At 38.7% G+C, this 23,945-nt stretch overlaps 1 protein-coding gene across 2 annotated transcripts; it reads left to right on the top strand.

Moving 5' to 3' along the window:
• The first annotated feature begins 502 nt into the window (after nucleotides 1–502).
• tead1a (TEA domain family member 1a) lies at nucleotides 503–22,751 on the top strand. Of its 2 annotated transcripts, XM_053318572.1 has the most exons (11): nucleotides 503–790; nucleotides 7,058–7,122; nucleotides 9,358–9,420; nucleotides 14,182–14,313; nucleotides 14,573–14,622; nucleotides 15,989–16,050; nucleotides 16,893–17,020; nucleotides 18,884–19,057; nucleotides 21,362–21,502; nucleotides 22,334–22,486; nucleotides 22,638–22,751. In XM_053318572.1, exons 1-11 carry the CDS (start codon nucleotides 586–588, stop codon nucleotides 22,749–22,751), a joined length of 1,287 nt encoding a protein of 428 aa, XP_053174547.1. In that variant the 5' UTR covers nucleotides 503–585. The 2 variants fall into 2 exon arrangements, with proteins under 2 accessions (XP_053174547.1, XP_053174548.1); XM_053318573.1 differs by lacking the exon at nucleotides 14,182–14,313.
• The last annotated feature ends 1,194 nt before the right edge of the window (nucleotides 22,752–23,945 follow it).

The following is a 23,945-nucleotide window of genomic DNA, read 5'->3' as shown; positions in this document are numbered from 1 at the left end:
CATACTTTTCAATACTTTTGCCACAATCTTGCCACAAAGCTTTGTCTTAGGAAGCTCATTCAGTTTTTCATCAGTTATATGTCACCTTGAAAAAAAACTATATCTTGTTTTTAAACTGAAAGTGAAATTTTGTGATGGCTGAAAGTTTTTAGTTATTCAATGTATTCAAATAAGGCAAGAGGGAAGTGGGAAACTGTTTTAGTACCTAGGAACATGGAATCTGGTACGGAGCCAATATTGGAGCCATCAATGTAAATTATTGTGCACAACTTTAATTAACAACAAACCTTTTATGTCTGTTTTTCTAGGGTTCCTGTTGATTGGACCTGGAGTTTGGACCTTGCTGACTTGTCTGCAGTCTGCCAGCCACTTTTAGTCTTATTTTTGGCAGTTAGCATTTGGGGTCTACCATTTTCTGTTAGCAGTAGCATTTAGTCTCTAGTTCACTGCAGCTGGCTGCAGCTATTTACTGACATTAGCATCAAGATTAGGCAAAGTTTACCTTTAGCTTTGATTAAGTCACATAATTGGCAATAAAAGTTTTAGCGCTGACCACAAGCCGGCTAGTTAACATTAGCTGCTAGTATGGACCGCAGTAGCTGGAGTGGCAGTGAGAGTCCAGGGGAGGACATGGATAGACTGAGTGACTCAGGAGGGGACAAGACCATGGATGGGGACCCCGAGGGGGTCTGGAGCCCCGACATCGAGCAGAGCTTCCAGGAAGCGCTTGCCATCTACCCGCCCTGTGGAAGGAGGAAGATTATACTGTCGGATGAAGGAAAGATGTACGGTGAGTGATGTTTGAAGGAAAGGAGGGAACTTTTACTTTGTCATGTAAGACTGCAAGTAAAAATAATCAAATTGTTATATTCAACCACCAGTATAAAAGATATTCAATTTATGATTATAAAAAAACACAGGAAATACCAAATTGTCACTATTAAAGATAACAGTGATTGTATGTCATCAGTTAGTCATTGAATTTGTAATCATTCATTTTTTTTATAAATTGATTAAACAATCACAATATCTCCCTTGTCACTAATGATCAACACTGACAGAAATTTAAAAAAAGTTTGAATGAAGCCAAGTAACATTGCACAGCAGAAGTCACTCGTTTGTGTGTGCCTGTAGTGATGTGTCGTACTCGAGGAGTGTGGATAATCTTGATTGTTTGTCACTAATTCACACAGCGTGTTGTGACAGACTGCGACACCACTGCACAGTGCCATAAACACATCCAGTGATTGGCTGAGATGTTGAAACTGCAGTGAATCAGGCTGTGAGAATGACTCTGCGTATGAAAGATCAACTGTAAAAATAGAGGAAACAGAGGCGTGCTATAGGTGCCTCATGTGTATGTGTCTGAGAATGAGTGTGAGAAAGAGAGAGAGAGTATGTATTTGTGTGTGTGAACTAATAGAGTGATGAACAGATGGTCCTCTGGCTGCCACCAGCTGCACCTCCCTCCCTCTCTCTTTCACTCTTTTTTTCTTTTTCTGTCTCTCTCCGTATGCAGAGTGCTCTCTAGTGATTTCTTTATGATACTGCTTGAGTTTTTGGCTTCTGAGTAATAAATAAGAATCCCAGACCCCCCCCCCCCCCCTATACACACACACACACACACTCCTTTCCCATGATGAAATCTTTCCTCAGGACCTTGATGGATTTATATACATACTATATGTCAGTACGTATCTAGCTATAAAGTACGTGGACACCCAAACATGTGAATCATGTGTTCGTTGAACAACTATTCAGCAACAAGAGCAGTAGTGAGGTCAGGTGTGGATATGAAGCGGCCTTCTGGTTTCCAATTCAGCCCATAGGTGTTCGATTGGGGGATGAGGTCAGGGCTCTGCGCAGTTCATCCACGCCAAACTCGGAAAACCATCCGTTTAAAGCTGCACCAATCAATATCATTATTATTATTATTATTAACAAAGGAGAAATAAAATGACTGTGTTATGTGAAAGGGGGCTGTTAGTAGTGGCAATCCACAGAGAATTGTCACCTGATTGTGTGGTTTGCATCTTGCAATCCACAACTTTACTGTTTTGGCCAGTTTCACTGCTCTCATCAACGTCATTTCTAGTGACAGCAACAGGCATAACCATAAATAACACCACCTGCCTAGTAACAAAGGGTTGTTAAAGGTAGGGACTAGCTGGAGAACATAATGCAACATTTAGCATTTAAAAGCCAGATATTTTCCTCAGGAGTTGGTGGAAACCAAACTAAAGACTGAGTGTTGGCCTCAAACATCAACTTTATAAGGTGATAGATAATATGTCAGTTAGGCCTGTTACGATAACCACTTTTGTTGGGCGATATATTGTCTGAGAAGTTGATGGGTTGGGACAGTATTGACCTTTTAATTCCATATAAGCGGCTGCTGTCTCCACTCAGGATGTACACGGTGAGGAATGGAGGACACTACTCACTTAACCAATGTGACGTTAATAAACAAATATATTATAGTATGCTGTAGCTTGAAGAGCCCCCTAGACAACAAGTACACAACAGTGTAAGTCAAGGGTGTCCACATACTTTTAGCCATGTTGTGTTCTCATAGTGGGGACACAACAGGTTTGAAATGCTGACGTACAGAAGTCCCACTCCTTTGTATTGATCAGTCGGCGATCAATCAGTCTCTATGTTCTCATTCTGTTCTCTGCCTCAGTGGCATGTTCAGCACTTTTTGTTTACCCTGTTGACTTTGTGTTCAGGTTGTTGACACGTCTATCGCAGTGACCTAATTGAGTTAGACAGTGTCTGTTTTCAGAGGCAGAGCAGGGAAGGCGAAATATCGAGAAGGGATGAGCAGCAGTTGGCATAGAGACTAGGGGGTTTCAATCGTTACTAGAACATCTGTGCAGAACCAGAATTATGAAACAGCATCTAGTTCGCTCTTATTTTTGCCTCGTGATGTGAACAAAATATGACAGGCTCACGCTTTTCTTCATGGGTGCTGGTTACTTTGACTTTTAAGAACCTCATTCATTAATTTGAAAGAAAAAAGCACAATATATAAGTCATGATTTTTCTAGCAATTTTGGGATTACTTAAAAACCTGGCATTTCATTCTTTGTTATTCAAACCAAACCTCGGTGTCATTAATGGTGGCTTTGTGTTTCCTAGAGTATTACATTAAAGGTAAAACGAGTGGCAGGTGAGTAGGCCTACAGAAAAGAAAGGGGTAATATCTGATGGTTAGGGACCTATGTTGGTCTAAAAAGTACCCCCCACTGGCTGCAGGGAAATGGACTGAAAAGAAAAGAAGAAGGAAAATGTGAGAAAGTGGCGGGATGAACTTAGTGGGAGAAAAGTGTAAAAAAAAACAAAAAAACATCATAAATGGATGTGTATAAAAGGGAGAGAGAATGAAAAGGTGAATAATAGCGCTATTATCCTTGGCAAAGGTACAATATAATAGCCAGTGGCTTTGTCCCCTACAGACACATATGGATCTACTGGACGGATATTAAAGTCATTTAATTGGTATTGAACATTTGCTGTCTTTTAAGCCTTGTACAGGGACATGTTCAAAACAGATGTATTACAGAAGGCTACGACATACCATTAATGGTGATGGAGGAAGTCTGTGTGGGCTGCAGCACATTCAGTACGGCAGTACCAAAAACATTTCTCACCATATTGTATAAATCTTTACTATATTTATATATATTCTAAAATATTTATAATTCCATGATTATGATTATGATGAATTGTTATGTTTACGTTACCTTTTATATCTACATAGGGAGCAGGGCCTTTTCCATGGAGCCCGCCATGTTGCACTTCCATGTTTCTATAGTAGCTTATACCACTGATACAATGATAATATAATTGCATACTAAGGCAAGGGGGACAGGGAGTGGGATTGGAGAGTGGGAGCTACACTTCTGTAAAAACACAGACTGCCATTATGAGTTATATACCTTTGATTCTATATAAGTTATATCACTTCTGCAGTCTCCACTTAGGATGTGCACAGTGAGAAATGGAGGACACTACTTGCTCAGGCAATGTGACATCAATAGCCTCTTAGCTGCTCATGTGAAGTGTGGAAATATTGAGGTCAAAAAATGATCAAGCTCATGTTCATGTATTATAGGACAAGTTGATATATAGACATGATGATGTTGACAATCACGTTATTGCATGATGAGTCAATAACGTAATTATTGTGACAGGCCAAACTGTAAGTTCTCCTATACACTTGAAAGGGGAGAGTATTCATTTGAACCTTAACCACTAGATGGCACTTAATCCAACACACTGGTCCTTTAAATAAAAAAGGGTTAAAACACATTCTATCAGCCAAACTAAGTTGTCCAAAACTGATCATTGTGGTATTAGCACAGAAACGCTGTTATTGTATACTAATAACAAATCATAGCAAGCCATAAAAGAATGCAAGAGGCCTCCAATAATATTACATACAATTAATTTGTGGGCAGATGTTATCAAAGATCGGAAGAGAAGACGGAAAAGAAAATGGATTTAAAAAGCTTTTATTTAGCCTTGCATAATCAGCGTTTTCATCAAGGTGGAGATAATAAATACAGATTGATTGCGCCTGTTCATCTGAAGTGAACATTATTCCACAACATAATGAAATTACCAACAGATATATATAAACTTTTGTCATATGAATTATATATGATGCAACCCAGGGTTTAGTTAGTCTTTAAAGGGACTGGCAGCTTCTTTGTAATGAATGAAAGATTCACTTTGTGGTTAGTAAGACCAGTGCAGCAATCGAGGCTGGAAAGAGCATCGATGTCAAATGCTAGATGCTGTGATCTGACAGGTGATCTTCGGGAGGTGCACTGTTGCAACAGATGGAGACCAAACTAATGAACAGAGATCTCAAGGCTCGCCTCTTAAAAACGTAGAATTGTCCTGCGGCTGTTGTAACAAGCATAAACTCAGTGTTAGCGAAACCAGGCTGTGGGCCAGAGTTCGGCTCCTGTGGTCTCTGAGGTCTTCCCAGGGTACACAACAATACACACCACTCCACTGTGGCCTTGTTAGCGAGTACGACCGGCAAGGCTTTGACCCTATTCTGAAAGGGGTTTCAAGCTATTCTATTAAGCAGCTGAAGCTCTTAATCACCCTGCAAAGTGAGGGTGGCGAGCAACAGTAAACTGCAGCAATGTCTTTTTTTAGAAGACAGGAAAAAGAACAGCCAATATTTCTGTGCATATCAAAGTACACAAATGGGGTCACTTCTTTATTGTATCATAATGTCACAAGTTTCTGGCTCCTTTTTTTCTTTCTATCAGTAAACTCTCACTCCAGATCTTTACTGAAAAGTCCTAAATGACAAAACTAACATGTGAAATCTGTAGGTTTTTTTAGTGCATCGTCTCCCTTAAATATATGCTTGCATGCGGAGTTGTTTCAGCCTGGAGATAGAGAGGAGGTGGGGAGGGGGGTGCTTCTGTTCGTCATGGTTAATGACCATCTGACTTTGGCCTTGAAGTCTTTCACTGGGCAAGTAGAGAGGGAGACAGAGAGAGGAAGAGGGAGGGAGCAGAAGGGAAGCCCATTCACTACAAGAGGGACAGAGCAGGGGGAAAAGGGAACAGCCAGAACAGAGGATGGATGGACAGAGCGAAGGAGGGAGGGAAGGGTGTGTGTTTGTGTGTGTGTGTGCTGTAGAGTTTTTGAGGAAGAGGGAGGGCGAGGGATGTGTGCCGCAGGGTTAGTGAAGGATGATAATTCACCGTTAAGCCTCCTAGAAAGACCAGCTGGCCCCTCTGGAGTCAGATGTCAGCCTCCGCAGCCAGGACTCACTCTGTGTGTGTGTGTGTGTGTGTGTGTGTGTGTGTGTGTGTGTGTGTGTCTGTGTCTTGGCAGTCATGCATGTATATACATGTATTTGTGTGTGCGTGTTTGCATGTGTGCTGTCGTCAGTCGCAGCTTTTGACTGCTAGAAGGAAAACACCTGCATTGGGAGCTGTAGATTTTATCAGTCTAAGCTGCCTATCTCAGTGAGAGTGCGATTGGTCAGAGCACACACACAAACACACACACACACTCACATGCAGACACACCATCTGCTAGTTAGTTAGGGCTATTGTTGTGAGCCATTTGGGTAGTGTGTAGAGGTTTGGCTTTGTGCTGATCTTGACCATCAGTTGGCCAGCTGGCCTGACTTTGGTTTTCCACTTGGTCGGAACAGAAAGCAACCAGAAGACAAACTGAACCAAATGAAGCCACTGAGCTCCAGATTTGCTTGTTAGCAAACAAAATAACAATCAAATTACATGACTTCACTAAATATTTAAAGCTAATTACCGCCTTTGAATTTTGAGGACTCTTAAGTTTTAACCTGGTCAGACTGTAAATGTAATTGCTATGGAACACTGACAAACTATTATCTAATCCTTCATATGAACACACACACACACACACACACTTCTCTGTCACAGTTTTCTGGATGTAACGCAGTGGTTTATGCTTCTTTTCTCTCTCTGTCTCCCTCACCCTCACTAATCTATACTAGCCAGGTCATGCTGAGTCTGCTGTGCTCCCCATTCAATGGGTTGAATTATTCAGCATTGTAAGCGTGTGTGTGTGTCTGCGTGTGTGTGTGTGCGTGCGTGCGTGTATGTGCACACACGTAAGCATGGGTACAGCTGGCCTGCTGGTTCCTTTAATCAGGGGACGGCCGGTCTGCATGAATGCCTGTATTGTTGGGTCATGTGTATTCAGGGCCATGGCGTGTGTGATTTTTGTGTGTTTGTGTTAGTGTGTGTATGTGTGGAGGGCTCAACAGGGGTATCGGTGATTACAGTGCTACTATGTGAAACTGCACGTCACAGGGTCGCTGTGTCAACAGCACTAAATCAGCCACTAAGTTGTTTGTCAGGGTCATGTGATTCCTGCTTGTGATTGTCTGTGAGAAAGAACAAGTTCAAATACCGTTATGTCTTCTGTGTTTGTGTGTGTGTGTGTGTGTGTGTGTGTGTGTGTGTGCGTGCACGTGCACCAAAAACTGAATGCATAATATTTCATCAGTGTGTTCTGTATCTTTGTCCTCCAGGTCGAAATGAGCTGATAGCCAGATACATCAAACTCCGAACAGGCAAGACGCGGACGAGGAAACAGGTAATAATGGAAATGTGCATTAAATCCAATCATACTGTTTACACTATGTATCCCTGCATATGATATTATACAGACGTAATAAGGGAAATGGTGCCAACTGCAGTAGTGAAAAAGAATGGTTGAAAAGCTGAATCTTAAACGGGCAAAAAAAACATAGAATCACGTGAAATTTAAAGATGCACTTGTTAAGATGTGTGAATTTTCTCCTTTAAAGAAAAATAAATGTATCGAAGGTGCTCTTATGTAGTGTTCATAAGAAAATGAGAGAACTGATATTATTTTACCCTGAAATATGGTGATTTTCAAAAGTTATTACATCTCAATTACATCTTGTTGCCATTAGGGGCCACCACTACCCAGTGTGCCTTTAAAAGGAAACACATCGTAGTGGTGTTTTTTGCAATAAACTTGGATGTTTTTATAGAAGAAAAGAAGAAAACAAAATACAGCAGCTACAGTATAACACCAGAGCATGATTAGTATGCTAGTATTTTGTGTTGGTTTTCTCTGGTTGTTGCCAACACTTCACCTGAAATAGCATGCTAACATTTTTGTGTTGGTTTTTTGAAGTGGCAGCCAACACTTCACCTGAAATATCAACAAACATCCGTGTGTTAAGAGCTACAGATATAATATTTGTGTTTAGCGGAGCTCTGAAATGGTTGAGAATTAGCTTTGACAAAGCGCTGCATTCACCAGCTAACGTGTGAAAAGAGGGTTTGTAGTTTCAGTGTGTCAGTGCAGTTTCACGTAGAAGGTTTTGTATAGTTTCGTCCATATTTTAAGATAGACTAGTAGTCTGTATGAGAAGTAAGGCTAAACTGAACTCTTCATTTTAACAAAGCAATCATTTTTTCGTTAGCTTACAAAAACCTATGGCTTGTGTCAGGTTTTTACAGCTGTTGGAACTGTTGGTTCCTCTTTTATTCATGATATCCACTTGTGGCTGTCCTTATATTTCCAACTTTTTAGCTGTTATGCAAACATACACAAAAATACATAATTTTCTTCAATTTATCCATTTTTCGTATTTTGTCTAAAATTTACATTTAATTTAAATCGGACATTTAAATTTGATTTTGAATGAAGGGTTTTTTTTTATGTGTGGAACAGAATCTGGATGTTCTAGTTTTAAATCAGCTCTCTATAAGAAATACATTTTTACATCACTATTGCACATGAATGCAGCTTTTAGGGAAATGCTTTAGTCATTCTTCATGTTCTATTTACATTTCCACCCAAGACATACAAAAGGATGACATTAATCAAGTGGTCCACTCCAAAAAATAGGGAAACACTGTTGCACATACTGTTACGTTAGCAACCAAAAATGACACTGAAAGCTCGGCTAACTGGCTGCTGTTAGCAGCTAAGCTATTCTTTTGCACTGTTATCAACTCAGAAAATGTGATATTGTTACATGGTTATCTATGCACATATGTCACTGACAGACTCTTTTCAGACTGCACAGGGTTAATCTAACAGCGTCTATGGCGAGGCTATTTAAAAATAACGTTCTTTCTTTGGTTTAAGCTTCTGAAGTTTACCCACACAAGTAGTTAGGTTTGGAGGTCATATTGTATATAGCTGTATTTACAGCGTACAGAATAAAAGGCTTGCGTGTTGTTCACTAACAGCATGTTTACTGTTGTTTGTCATCCAAATAGTGTGGTAAACCTTCTGAAAAACATTTGTTTAGATTTTTTCTTGACAGTACAGAGAGTGGCACCGTCTGTATGTAGTATGAGCATCTCAGTTCTTGGCCTGTGTTCCCAGGTGTCTTTTCACTCTCAAAAGATGTGCATAGATGGGTCTATTCACTGTTGTCAGGGGAGTTGTGTGTGTGTGTGTGTGTGTGTGTGTGTGTGTGTGTGTGTGTGTGTGCGTGTGTTTGTGTGTGTGCATGTGTGTGTGTGTGTGTGTGTGCGTGCGCCCTTCCAGTGTGGCAACAGTCCTTTCATAACCATGGCAACTCACTGTTTGGTCCTTCCTCCTCTCTCTATCATGCACCCCCTGCTCCTTTTGCCTTCTCCTTTCCTCTCCTCACTTCCTCCTTTCATCTCCTCTCCCCTCCTCCTCCTCCTCTCCTTCCCTCTCTTTTCCCATTTTCTATCTTTTTTTAATTTCCTCTTCTTGTCCCCCTTTGTCTCCTTTCCTCTCTCCCCTTTTCCTTCCCTCTCTTTTTTCTCTTCTTCTTGGTTTTCCTCTCCTCTCCTCTCCTCTCCTATCCTCCAGGTATCCAGTCATATCCAGGTCTTAGCCAGAAGAAAATCCAGGGAGTTTCAGTCCAAACTAAAGGTAAGACTTATCCAGCGGTGCAATAGGATGTGTGTGTGTGTGTGTGTGTGTGTGTGTGTGTGTGTGTGTGTGTGTGTGTGTGTGTGTAGGTGGTGGGGGAGGCAGTGGTAGGAAGTGGTGTGAAAAAGTACCACAGAAGAAAAGAAGTGCCAAAAACAGTGATCTCTGGTAAATGCAGTGCAGAAATACTGCATCAATTAGCACTATGAGAATGGAGAACATATCACTGTTTAAATGACAGACTGATGAAGACATTAGACGGAGTCTGTTGAGAATCATGTTGACGTCGGCATCATGACACAACAAGCACAAGGGCAATCTGAATTCAGTGTGTGTCCCCTGCTTGTTAACTTTTCACAGTGGCTGGATGGATGCCTGTCACAGTGACTCTAGTATCCTAGGCGTCTAATTAGGCTTGTTTAGGTTTTCACTCCCCCCCCCCACCCCCCGCCTCTTCCTGTCATTCTCTTCCATCCATACATTCATTCATTTGTTCCCCCGTCTTTCCTCTCCTATTCCCTTCTCTTATGCTCTCTCCACCCTCCTCCCAGTCTATTAATCTCTTACCCTCTGTGTCTCCTCCTCCCTCTCTCCCTCTTTCTGTTTCTTCCTCTCAGTTGGTTGTAATTAACTTCATGTAAAGCAACAATGGGGCGCTTGTTTTCTGAGGAGAGCAGTCGGAATTCCAAATGGAAACGAAGCGAGGGTTGAATGAATGTTTGCTGTCATAAAATAAATGACAGATGGTTAAATGCAGTTTATAGCAGGCATGTCATAATAAAGATGTAATAATATACTATTACAATATATTGTTATTAGTGATACAGGGCTGTATGTGTATATACTGTTTCTCTGCTTTTCTTTTGTCTGCTCTTTTATAATTATATTTTAAGGAAAAACACATTCTGTTATATAAAAATGGGAAAATACCATCATCATGCAAAATTGACTGTATTACATGTATTTAAATTGTAGTCACATGACAAGTTTTGTAAAGTACATAAAACAAACTGACCTAAAATAATCAGGCCATCAGTTTGGAGCATATTTACATTAAAGGATCATAATATTGGACATTTATGAGTTTTTTCCCAATTGAGGAACAGTTCATATTGTATATGAGATTTGTGTTGCTTTACATAATCTTAAATATACACATAATAAAGTAAGTAAACACCCAATATGAGTCGATAGTTATATTATCTTTTGTTTAACCTCAATATTGCCACATATGGAATTAAAGGTAAATAATTCTGTCCCCAACCATAATGACAGTCTGTGTTTTTACATAAGTGATTCTCCCACTCTCCAATCCCACCCCCACCCCCTTTGCATTATTATACTATTATATTATCATTATATCAGTGCTATAAAATGATCTTCAAATGACAATAATATTGTTTATCGTCTTATTTCTGAGACAATATATCGTCTAACAAAAGTAGTTATCATGACAGGCCTAAATATGAGTGATTTGACCATAAGCACCTAGTATTGACTTCCCTGTAGACAACATTAAACTACAGCCTTTTTATTATAAATATTTAATTACACCTGCATTTAATTGTTGTTTTTATTATCAATCATGCATCATCTCTGGATTATATTATTTAATCAATTTTAATATCCAATAAATAACAGTCCAACACATTTCTGTTTTCAGTGATATAAACAGAGTAAAACCTCACATTTAAAGGGCTACAACCAGCAAATATTTCTCATTTTTATGTAAAAGATAAATCTGGTGATAATGTGCTTTAAAAAAAAATTATAAACAGTTCCCATTATACAGACCAAAACCAACAATGAATTGATCTTACCAACAATTACTATCTGTGTTGCCAATATGAATATATGTTAAAAACACATCAGTGAACCAACCTGTTGCACTGGCTGACGTGTGACTTCATTACTGTCAACACACACACACACACACACACACACACACACACACACACATTATAGTTTATTTTCAAACAATCCCACATAGACCATCTTGCTGCCAGAAATACTCACTACAGCATCAAATGTATGTTAATCCGCAGCTGAAAATAGTCCCTAGCAAATACATAATTTCCTCCTGTTTGAGTTACTTTTGCTAAAACCTACAATGCCCAGCTGTTGTAACAAATTAGCCTTGAGTAAAAATGAAACTATATATTTGTGAACTGTTTTAATAAATGTATGTCTTCCATAGGAACCAGCGGGCTTTGGGCTGAGAATCACACACATGGTGAGGTGGTCTGAAAGTATTGAGAGATGTACTAACATTGTTGGTTTTGGTCTTTTCATGGGATTTGTTGACAAGAAAGAAAATATAGAATGACAGCCAATGACTTATACGATTAATCTATTAAAATTAAACAACAATATATTCATTAATGGATTGTCTCAGCACTATGCATCATGGATTTACTCACAGCACGTCACAAACACTGGATGGTCTTTCATGTAAGAGCTTTCCCTGCTGTTGGATTATCAATTAAAACATGAAAACACAAAAACATGGGTTGTTTGTTTCAAAGAAATGAGCTCAGGTCAGGGATATTATCAAACCCATATGGTTCCTGGTATTTAATATGAAAATCCAGCATGATTCCCATCTCAGTACCTCCCATAATGTTATTACCTCCCCAAGGAGGACAGATTTCTCTCAGTGCCAATTAACTTGAGTGAAGCTGCCAATTAGTGATTCTCCAGCTATTGCAGCTCCTCTAATTCCATTTCATTCAGCTGTTTTCTGCTCTGGGTTTGATGCTGCTTCAAGTTCAGATGTGACAAATGACTCGGAAAGTTCAGCCGCACTGTAATCCTGCTGCATGTAACTAACTTTTTGCCTCGAGGCAGCCACCCCTAGCAAGTGGTGTTCACCGTGTTGTCATTTAGCTCTACTGCACACTCACCGCTCCCCACTGTTGTCGCTAGGATTCCCCCTGGGCCACAAGCCAGAGCACCACACCCAAACAAAACATGCACAGGAAAAGGTATACACCACAGATCCTCTGCAACACCGCTGAGAGACAGTTTTAGGCAAAACAGGGGATTTAGACGTGAACACACACAGTCTGACACTGATTAGTGTTGGATTTCAAAACTTTGCTGAGGATTAGAACGACAAACCAAGGTCAAACACTTAAATCTGTAAGTCCTGTAAGTTAGAATTCATAAACAGTATTTAAACTATTTATAAAGCAAATGTTTATAACATATTATAATGTAGTTGTAAGCATAAAGTGTTTATTAATGTATGTGTCAACAGCTATAACTCCTCCTGTGAGCACCTATAGGTAGTGGCTATCATTATACACAATAATTACACTATCAACTAATTGTACAATAATGTAATTATCAACATCATCATGTCTATATATGGGCATACCGTGTAATACATGGACATGACCTTGATTATTTTTTAGACTTCAATATTGCCACACTTCAAATTAGCAGCCAAGAGTCACAAATGTTGCAAAGGCAGGGTTAAACTGAGACTAAAACTAGAGGTGAAAAAAACTAATCAATATAAAACAAACTAAAAAAAAGCTTTTGATTTAACTTCAGGTATTAATTACTGAGCTTTGCTGTGGTTGAGCATTGTTAATGGTTAAAGAATTAAATGGCTTTGTACAATATGGTACCTTTAATAAACAGTGACTTGGTAAGTCATATTTGGTGTCATGCATTCTTTCATCTTTTTCAGCTTCTATAAATAAATAAAAAACAAACCAAAAACTAGTCAATTCCTCAAAAGAAAAATGAAACCAAAACTACTTAATTACTTATACTAACTGAAACTAAACTGAATTTAAAAAACAAACTGAAAAACTAAATAAATATGTCAAAACTATAATAACCCTCGTCCTGGCTCACAATGGCTTTTTGTGAAAACGTAGTTGCCACTCTCCAATACATTGCATTATTATGTTATTATATTATCATTATATCAGTGGTCTCAAATGATCTTTAAATGACAATAATATCGTTTATCACGATTATTTCTGAGACAATATATCGTCCAACAAAAGTAGTTATCGTGACAGGCTTAAGTTGCAATATAAAATGTGTGTTCATAGGAGAAGTTATGATTATTAATAAATACTGAATAAACACTTTAGACTATATGCTTATAGCTACATTATACTGTGTTATAAACCAGTTCTTACTTGTTGATGTATTGCTTATTTATGTTAAATTGAGAGACTTAAAGTAGTGTCAGGATTATAAATGATCTTCACTGCGTGTTGTATTCATCTGTTTTATCATCCATCTACAGTATTTATCCCCTTAAGCATTTCTAATCAGTGCTTTATTATCTGTGAAGCAGCTTTTCCCTTTTAAACTTTTATTCAAATATCCAAACAAAGCTGCTGCCTTCCACAGTGTTGTACTGTTGGCAAATGAGCCGCTTCATATTAGGCAGTTTACTCAAATTGCAGTATGTTAATTTGTGTAATAAGAAAGAAGCAGGAGGCGCCAGTCTGATCACAAGCAGTCAGATAATGACAGTTAGGAGGAGAATGACAACTATTATCATTTTTTCCCTTCAGGACTTTGATTTTTCTGCAAGATTTTACATTTCATTACTCACAATCACTCTAATTATTCTCCTTTAATTTTCCTGTTTTTGATGACTCACTGTTCTGCTCTGATGCTCGCGTTCAGTTTGATTTTTTTGGATTGTGTGTGCAGTATGTAAAGTGTATTTGTGTTGCTGATGCTAGTGTGTGTGTGTGTGTGTGTGTGTGTGTGTGTGTTACCGTGCAGGACCAGAATGCCAAGGAGAAAGCTCTGCAGAGCATCTCCTCCATGTCTTCTGCTCAGATCGTCTCAGCCACAGCCATACACAGCAAGCTGCTGCCTGGAATAGTACGGGCCAGCTTCCCCGGCAACGCACAGGTAACACACACACACGGTCCCACACACACACACACACACACTGCATTTATTCTCTTCAAATAAACACAGGAAACACAAGGACATGAATAATAATAAAGCAAATTTTTGTGCAATCTGGTGGCCACATATGCTCGGTTTGAAGTCCTGGTGCGCACACAAGAAGAGACACAAACACAAACGCACACACGCACTTATTTTAATGCGTTCATGGTGTGTTTGCCCCTCAGTCCACTGTATGACTGTGTGTTTTTATTTTCAGCTGTGGCAGGGGATGATTCCTGGAGGACAGTCTAGCTCCACTGCAGAAGAGTGAGTCACTATTTTCCGCCTTGAAATGTGTGTTTGCCTTGATTTGGAACACATTGGCTTTTAATATATGACATGTAGTTTCATTTACTCTGACTCCTCTGGTAGTCATTCAGCAAGTTAGTCATCTTTTGTACAAAGGTATGTACATTTCAGACATTTTCACTTTATGAAACTTTTAGAACTGTTATATTAAAATCACATCAGATTACACTAGAAGTAGGACACTAACAACTACCACAAAAAAACTTTCACCCTTTCTTTCACCTAATTTTACAATTTCTATATTCTATGATGCTGATCTGGTCGTATAGGAATATGTAGTCTATTATCATATTGGCAAAAAAAAGAGACAATGATGATAGATATGATCAATGACACAGTGATCATGTGGAAATCAATCAAACTTTATTTAAGTAAAATAAATAAGTCAAATGAAATAAATAAATAAAAGAGATAAAGTTAAATAAAAGCTAGACTGAAACTAGCTCATAAGAAGAGATTAAAAGACAAAAGAAACAGATGAATAAAATCAATAAGAAGAGCAAACTTATAGAATGATAATCATAATGAAATAACATAAAATAAAGTTGAACAAAAAACATCAAAACAAATATAACAAAAATAGAATAAAAAGACAGAAATGACATCATCAGTGGTTGGTGTGAACTAGGCACCTGTTGAAGGTGGCTGTGTTATATTATGTTATATTATGTTATGTTATGTTATGTTGTGTTATGGCATTATGGGTTTTTTTTTTTTTTTTTTTTTTTTTTTAAGAGATGAGGAAACATGTTCTTGTTTGTAGCAGATGGAAATGTCACAAGAATTCTCCTCCAGTCATTCTTTCATAAACCTCAAAATACACACAATCAGGCTTGGTCTGTACATGGACGATGATCTTTGCTGATATTTAAGAAATTATCTGTGTGACTTTTTCATGACTCACACAGTTGATGCCTGGGAGTTGACATTATCTTTGCAAATACTGACTGATTCATATAATATGAAGATTTTCAAATTTGTTGGACTTCATTCCCAAAACGTGGCAACCTGCTGTTTCTGTGTCTTACATTAGTTTCTAGTGGTTAGGATAATGATGCAACAAGTTCTAACCTTTTTCTTTTTATTGCCAGTTATTAGTTGACTATATTATGGTCATAATGGTGGTAAAAGATGCTGGTGCTAGCTTTGAGATCCTCTTGACCTCTGTGCTCCTGCCACTGTTCATACAAGACAGGAGAGAATTTCTTTCGGTACATGTGGTACATGGTGTGTGACTGGTCCTACTGCGTCCTTTCTCCTTTCAGCCATTTTAATGCTCCCCTGTCTGTCTCTCTGTCTGTCTGTCTGTCTTTGTGTATCTCAGTATCAAGCCATTCTCTCAGCAAGCCTACTCCGTGCAGACAGCAGGGACCACCACAATCTCAGGTGAGTGCGACCACAGTACAATTATCTCCTTTCTCCAAAGCGAACAGGCGGTCCTCTCTCCTGCCATTCAGGCCACTGGCTCTCAACAGGGTGGTTTTTGACTCTGTTTGGGCACCTGGGTCTTCAATGTGCCCTAAGGTTTATCTTGTGAAGAGGAAAAAAAAGGTGTCAAGCTGACTTTTCTTACATCACCTTCACTAACCTTGTCTTAGTTCCTAAAGTATCGAAGACATTATATTGAGCTGGATTAATATTTGCCTAAAAAAGATGTTGTTTCTTTAGTCCACTCCAAAATTGTCATTACTAAAAAGAAGAAATAAGATTTCTTTCAGTGATAGCAGCGTCTACGATCTCAGCAGAGTGCTACAAGGTGAAGGTCACATGACTAACAAAGGAGCCAAGCTAGCACTATAGTGAGCTAATCTGCTTATATTTTGCTTTGTACAATGAATGTGGATCTGTCCATGTTACATTGAGTTTTTATTTGATTAAAAAAGCACAATAATCACATTTCAGTTGGAACAGATTTTTAGAAATTATTACAGTGGCACTGAGCTGTGTCCTCTTCATTTTTTTGATGTAGACGTGAAAAATACTGGTGGACTTTCTACAAGTCTTAGTAGTGTGTTGTATATTTTGAATTTTGCTCAGGTTTAGGTCATTTGCTTGTACCAGCTCTCCAGATATCAGCTGGTGAGGGAAGTGGTCATGAAAATATCCAAAAAACTAGAGGAAAATTGAATTAATGCACAATATCAGCAGTATCAGTATAGTTCATATTTCCTTACACAAAACTGATGACAATTCAATTTTGTGTGTGTGCGTGTGTGTGCGTTGTCTAGGCTATGAGCCTCCCACTGCAGCCCAAACACACAGAGAGCCGGCATGGCATGGTCGCTCTATCGGCACCACCAAACTACGACTGGTGGAGTTCTCATCTTTTCTGGAGACACAGAGGGACCAGGAGGCAGTGAGTACCACAAGCTCAAACACACACACACACAGACACACACACACAGAGCCCAAGTCCACAATAAGCACTCCCTATTGTCCCATAAACAGAGATGACAGATAACCCCATAGCAGAGAACAGCGTTAAACCCCTTTGTGTGTCTCCCAGTATGAATAACCTTTGTAAAGCTCTATCTCTCCGTCTGCTCGGTCTATCTGTCATCCTGCCACACTTCGGACTCACTGTCATTTTTCTACCTTGGGCTCACAGACAGCCGACATTCATCTTCTTGATTTCTGTTTAGACAGTTAGAAACCTCGAAACAGGTCTATGTTTACTTTGAAACAGAGTCAGTTATCAAAAGGTGCCACAGTTTCCTGCATAATTTACATTAGTGTAAATGATGAGGTGTTAGAAATGCCCCTAATGGTAGAAACGTGTCATTGCAATTAAATTCACCATTATATTTGACTGGTAGACAAAAGTCAGCTGCAATTGCACTCATGCTAAGCACTGGAAAATTCTGTTATTGTGAGTTACAGTAAATTGAGGTTATTCCTGTATTGGTGGTCAACATAGTATTAAGCACAATATTAATATATTAATTATAAAATACTCTGTTACTGTAACGATTCTCTATTTTTTTAAACTATCAACTGGAGAAAAATCATCTTTGTAGTTAACAAAAAACAGACAAATTACTCATTTGATGACATAATTTATTTAGTAAAATAATATATTCACCATACACACAATACATACACCAGTATTCCAATACAGCAGCACATAATACATATAAATAAAAATACATTTTTATTATATTATTGAATTCATCATTACATTTTATACATTTTATTTTTATTTTTCAACAAAGTTGAAGTGAGAAGTTTCAGTTTAAGAGAAAAGAATGTGCGGATGAGAATTAATGGGGAGTTTGGCAAACGTATCGCTAGTACATTGGCTAGCATTGCTGAATGTGGCTAGCTCCCCCAATACTAAATAACATTAAAAAGAACACGAATTACGATCTCTAGCTTGGTTCACACAGGGTGGATGTTGCAGTCATGAACTGGTATTTTGCTAACGTGATCTGTAACGTTAGCTAATGACATGCCCCTTGTTGGGAAGTAACCATCAGTAGTATAGCTAGCAGGGCTGCTAACTTTAGTGGTATTTATTTTTGTACATAATAAAATGAGCATTATTCTCTACGTTAAAGTACATGACAGAGTTGCTATTAGACAACATCATTTATTTAGTAAAATAATACATTCATGTTACATGTGATAAAATGGGTATGCAAGTTTGACTGTGAATTAAAACCCCAGACTACGTTTACATTAAGCTAGCTAAACTTTAAAGTGCTGAGTCATGCAACAACAGCAAGTGACCACAGCAGGAATTGATAATTCTCCACCTACTGGGCACGTGCAAAGGACAGACGAGCAAGTCAGCCAAAGAAAAACTCTATAGTGCTTCAGATTTTGCCACAGCTTCCTGACATTTAATTTCGAGGGAATCGCTATGTTTAACTCTAAGCCATCAAAGCCAAAATTAATGTAGTAAGACCCAGCTTGTGGAGGGAAAAAAAAGAATTTTAAAATCTGTTACGACTTAATCTCCTGGTCCTGGAAAGGGCTCTGAATGTCAAAATGAAATTACTCTGAGCTCCTTAAATTAAATGAAACAAAGTTATGTGTCAGTCTGTATAACTATAACAGAAGAATACATATTATGTATTCTTCTGTTAAGAAGCCAGTGTGAACAGAAACTGGACCATTAACAATGTATCATTTTTCTATTCCCCGGACCCAAATGAACTAAACTACTCTCTGCCCGCCTCTGTCTTTGTGTGATTCATCTTCTTTTCCTTCCTCCCAGTACAACAAGCACCTGTTTGTGCACATCAGCCAGAGCAGCCCGAGCTACAGCGACCCCCTGCTGGAGTGTGTGGATATCAGGCAGATTTACGACAAATTCCCCGAGAAGAAGGGTGGCCTCAAGGAGCTGTTCGGCAAGGGCCCTCATAATGCTTTCTATCTGATCAAGTTCTGGGTGAGCGGTCCAAACACTTTGCTACATCCTGTTAACATGAATTAGTGAAGCTGGTGTCAAGAAGGATTGAAATGAAACCCAGACACGGACTAACAAAGGCCCAATACATTCTCTCATACTTTCACCAACTTTATTTTCTTTGTTGTGTTTTGTGAAATTCTCGTGGTCACCAATAAGCAGGGTTAGAACGTGCTGCGCTACTTACTTTTTCCTGTATTTTTCCACCCACTGCTGTGTCTTTGTCTGTACTTACAGGTGTGTGTGTGTGTGTGTGTGTGTGTGTGTGTGTGTGTGTGTGTGTGTGTGTGTGTGTGTGCTGTCTTTCCACCTGGGATATGGAGGTGGTGGGTTGATGAAAGCACAGGCGCTTTGTTTGAACACCTGCTCACCTACTGACTCACAGGTTGCTCTGCCTGTGTGTGTGTGTGTGTGTGTGTGTGTGTGTGTGTGTGTGTGTGCCACTTTACTGTTATTTCTAAGTGCAGCAGTACACTAAAGAACTTTCAAAAATCCTGAAAAATATAAATAGCATCACACATTCTTGCAACACTGGATTCATCAGTATTACAATACAACATGTGATAGATATAATACATTTATATTATTGAATTTATAATTACATCTTATAAACTTTATTATTCAAAAAGAAAGCATCACTTTAAGAGAAAAGAGTGTAATGATGAGGAATAATGAATGATTTTAGCAAGCAAGTATGTTTGGCTAACATTACAGACATAACATGACAGAGGTGCTTTCAGGCCTCTAAACTCTACTACGGTGGATGTCCTAGTCATGAACTGGTATTTTGCTAACGTAACCATTAACCCCAAAACAATAAGTTAGCTATTGACATGGCCTTTGTCTGAAAGTAACCGTCAGTAGTAACACTAGCAGGGCTGCTAGCTGTAGAAGTATTAATTTTTGTTCCTAAAAAAAAAAGAGCATTATTTGTGTTTCTTCAGACCATAGGACAGACATTCTGTGTGTCAGTTGTGTTAGTGTCACGGTCATAGTGTGAGACTTGGCAGCTCTGAATGCTGGGAAGCTAGTTAGCTGGACATGCTAATATTTGCAGTTTGAATTAAGTGAGTGGTCAATCATAAAAGTGCTGAACTGGTTGAATTTGAATGTAGCTGTGAGGTTGTTGAAGTGGGTTCAAGTATACAGTTAATGTAGAAGTGATGAGGTGTGCTCATAACATGAATACAAAGACAAAATGTGTGTGTTTGTGTGTGTGTGTGTAATATTGTATGTCGAGAGCCCCTCTGAATTAAATTAAAAACCTCTCTGATCTACAACAATAGAGCAGGTTTTTGATAATCTGCTCCTTTAATGGAGCACAGTTTGATGTTTGCATGAATAAATGTACACAGTGTTTACAATGTTTATACTGCTCTTTGGAAATCATTAGTCCAATAAACATTTAGTCGATCTACAGAAGCTCTGTCATCAGAAATTGACTAGTTATCACTTCACAAATGTGAGTATTTGCTGCCTCTCCGATAACTAACTGAATATCTTCAAGGTTTTGACTAGTGGTCATATAAAACAAGCAACTTGAATATTTGACCTCGGAGATAAGGAAATCAGGAGGCCTTTATTACATTTGTATCACTTTTTTCAGGCAATTAACAGATTTCATGAGAGAAATTTCGGCATATGTATCAGTAATAAAAGGCAGTTCTAATCCAGATAAATACATTTACCCAGGTATGAGATACCCATCTCTGAGATGTCTTTCTCCTCTAAAATACAATTTAAGGGAATCGCCAAATTTTTTGCTAAAAATGTCAATATTATATTATTAAGAATCTGTGGCCCCATTACTCTGTCATGCAGCAGTGATGTACAGTATGTGGAACATGACAGCAGAATTACACACCTGTGATCACTGTTTTTTCAGGTTTTAGAATATATGACTGTTATATACATTTTATGTTTGTATGTTTTGACCATCACATTATTCTGCACTGATAAACATTAGACTTTAGATGTCCATGTCTGTGTTTATTATGTTTGTGTACCTTGAGATTCATCCAAAGTGGAACATGTAATTTTATATAGTTTTTGATAATGTAATAAGGGGATCCATTCAGTGTCAGCCTGATGCTGCAGACTGTTGAGTTTGTGCACATGTAATGTCTCAGAGACTAATCTACCAGCAGAGGGCACTGTTGGCTCATTTTAGTGCCATGAAGCAGGCAGCTCTGCTTCTCATGTTGATTCTTGTGTTTCTGAGTGTGTTAATATATTTTATTGTTAATTCTGGTGTGAATAATACTGTTTTTGCTCTCTGGCTGGCAGGCCGACCTGAATTATAACATGCAGGACGATCCCGCGGCCTTCTACGGTGTCAGCAGCCAGTATGAGAGCTCAGAGAACATGACCATCACCTGCTCCACCAAGGTCTGCTCCTTCGGCAAGCAGGTTGTCGAGAAGGTGGAGGTGAGGATCTTCTCTACTGCTGATGATGTAGTTTGGTAGACGGGAGTCATTTTCATGGAAATAAACGTCTGCTTCATTCCTCTTTCTCATCTTTCCAGGCAGTTCATGCCAGTTTTAACAGTTGTTAACAGTCCTTTACAGCCAGTGTCATTTAGAAAGTGAAGGGTTTTTGAAATTAATTTGTGGGAGGTTAAACAAAGAAAACAAAGTCTACAACGTGCACTTAAAATTAAAGAGCAGCAGGAATCCAATACACTTTTGAACTACAGCTGGTAAAATGAACTGTGATTGATGGATTGATGGTCAAGGTAATAAAACAGAAATTAAACTGTTATCAGATATTATTTCCTAATGGTTTATTTCTTTAACACTTTTCTTTGGCCTTCAGATCTGCCAGGACAGATATTCTTGAAATAGGTGCACACAACTGTTAAAAATTACTGTTTTAAAAGAGCACTCCAGTTATTGAACATTGCACTTCTGTAACATTATTGGACATGCAGGAGACAGAAAATGATGTTTGAAATTGAGGCAGCCGAGGTGGAGATATCTTGATTTTTAGTCTCTAATTGGGTCCAGCTCCAAAAACACCATAATAGTTTTTCTTTCTGAGACAGTCCCTCCCTTCTCTCTCTTTCTGACTCCTTTCTCCTGCTTTGTACCACAAGCTTCTCTGTGATTCCTCTCTTATATCTCTGTTATCAGGGTTATTTTGAGACTTTTGTCACAGGTCGAGCTCATGACTAGTAAACTGGTCTTAATGTGAAAAATTGTTGGATTTGCCATGTAAAGGTTTGGTAAATATAACTTTCTCTTCTCTTTGTCTTTCAGACGGAATACGCAAGGTTTGAAAATGGGCGTTTCGTCTACAGAATCAGTCGTTCTCCGATGTGTGAATACATGATCAACTTCATCCACAAGCTCAAACACCTGCCGGAGAAATATATGATGAACAGCGTGCTGGAGAACTTCACTATTCTGCTGGTAAGAAAAAATGTAGTATGGTTTAGTTTTTTTGGTATGTAAATGTGCAGGTAGGCACCTACATTATTTGGTTGCAGATACATAATTCACTCTTGACTTTTCTTCCTCTCATTGTGTGTGTGTGTGTGTGTGTGTGTCTCTCTCTCTCCAGGTGGTGAGCAACAGAGACACTCAGGAGACCTTGCTGTGCATGGCGTGTGTGTTTGAGGTGTCCAACAATGAGCACGGGGCACAGCACCACATCTATCGACTCATCAAGGAATAACACACACAGTTACACACACACTCAGTTACACACACACTCAGTTACACACACACACATATGGCCTTTGCTTGGTGATTAATGGTGACATTGGAGGTGAAATGTCTAAAAAAAACTGAATTCTACAAAAGTGTCTTTCAGCCAAACAGCTCAACTTAGTGAAGAGAGAAGAATAGCTGCACTTTCACTGCTGCTCACGAAAACATCACAATGTTAGTGGGGTAATTTATAATTAACAGCAGATATGACACAGTACTCCCCAACAGGAGCATTTAGACACAAAAAAAACAGAAGATCAGATGCTCATTAGCTGTAAGCAGCACAGTGGCAGTGCAGCCGTACCAACACTACTCATCAGAATCGACCTGGGTGGTTTTCCCAAGAACATCCTGACTCTGATACCACCGGGAGATGTCATATCTCCTGCTAATTGGTTTCTTCTCCTCTCTCACCCGGTAACTCTGCATTTTGCAGTTCTGATGATGGACATGAAAGTGGTATTTGTGTCATTTGTATTTGGGAAATTCAACCCAGGATGAAAAAAAAATCCTAAATCAGACAATATTCACCCCCTGTGACAAAAGTGTGTATGTTATCTGCCAAGATACTGACAGACACTGAAGGTCAGACCCTGTGTATCATCAATAACCAGAGAAGGACTACTGCATTATAATATAGTATCGTATAGAGGTGGTTTTGTACAGATAGCAACTGCAAATTGTGTGAGCTGCATTCTTGCACATGAAAAAAAAGGTTTGTCCCAAAGAAAAGAAATCAAATTTTTACCTTTTTGTATGTTTTCTTTAAAAAAAAGAGAAAAAAAAATCTTCTAAACTTTGGGAAAATTATTATTGATAGCATATAGACTATATTTTAATTCCAGGATCACTATCTAAAAATGTATGTTAATAAGGAAGTATAAATTAAACAATTCAGGTACCTTTTTTGTGCAACAGGTGACTCTTCATTTAGGTGAAGATGAATTAATAAGTCAAGACTGTGTTAAAGTTACAATCCTTAAGATTTCAGCCCTGGTTGATTTGGTAACACTTGGTAACAAGAAGGGCAGTTTAATACTACAAGTCCCGGAATTCTGGGGGGGTGCAAACACTCACTTTTTACTAAATACAGTTATAGACTGTAGCTCTGGATTACATGTGGCATATTTTCCCACAAATCTCTTGTGTGTTTCAAGCC

This window comes from Scomber japonicus, chromosome 5 (assembly GCF_027409825.1).
Source record: "Scomber japonicus isolate fScoJap1 chromosome 5, fScoJap1.pri, whole genome shotgun sequence".
Taxonomy (NCBI): Eukaryota; Metazoa; Chordata; class Actinopteri; order Scombriformes; family Scombridae; genus Scomber; species Scomber japonicus.
This window is presented reverse-complemented; position numbering and strand designations above follow the sequence as displayed.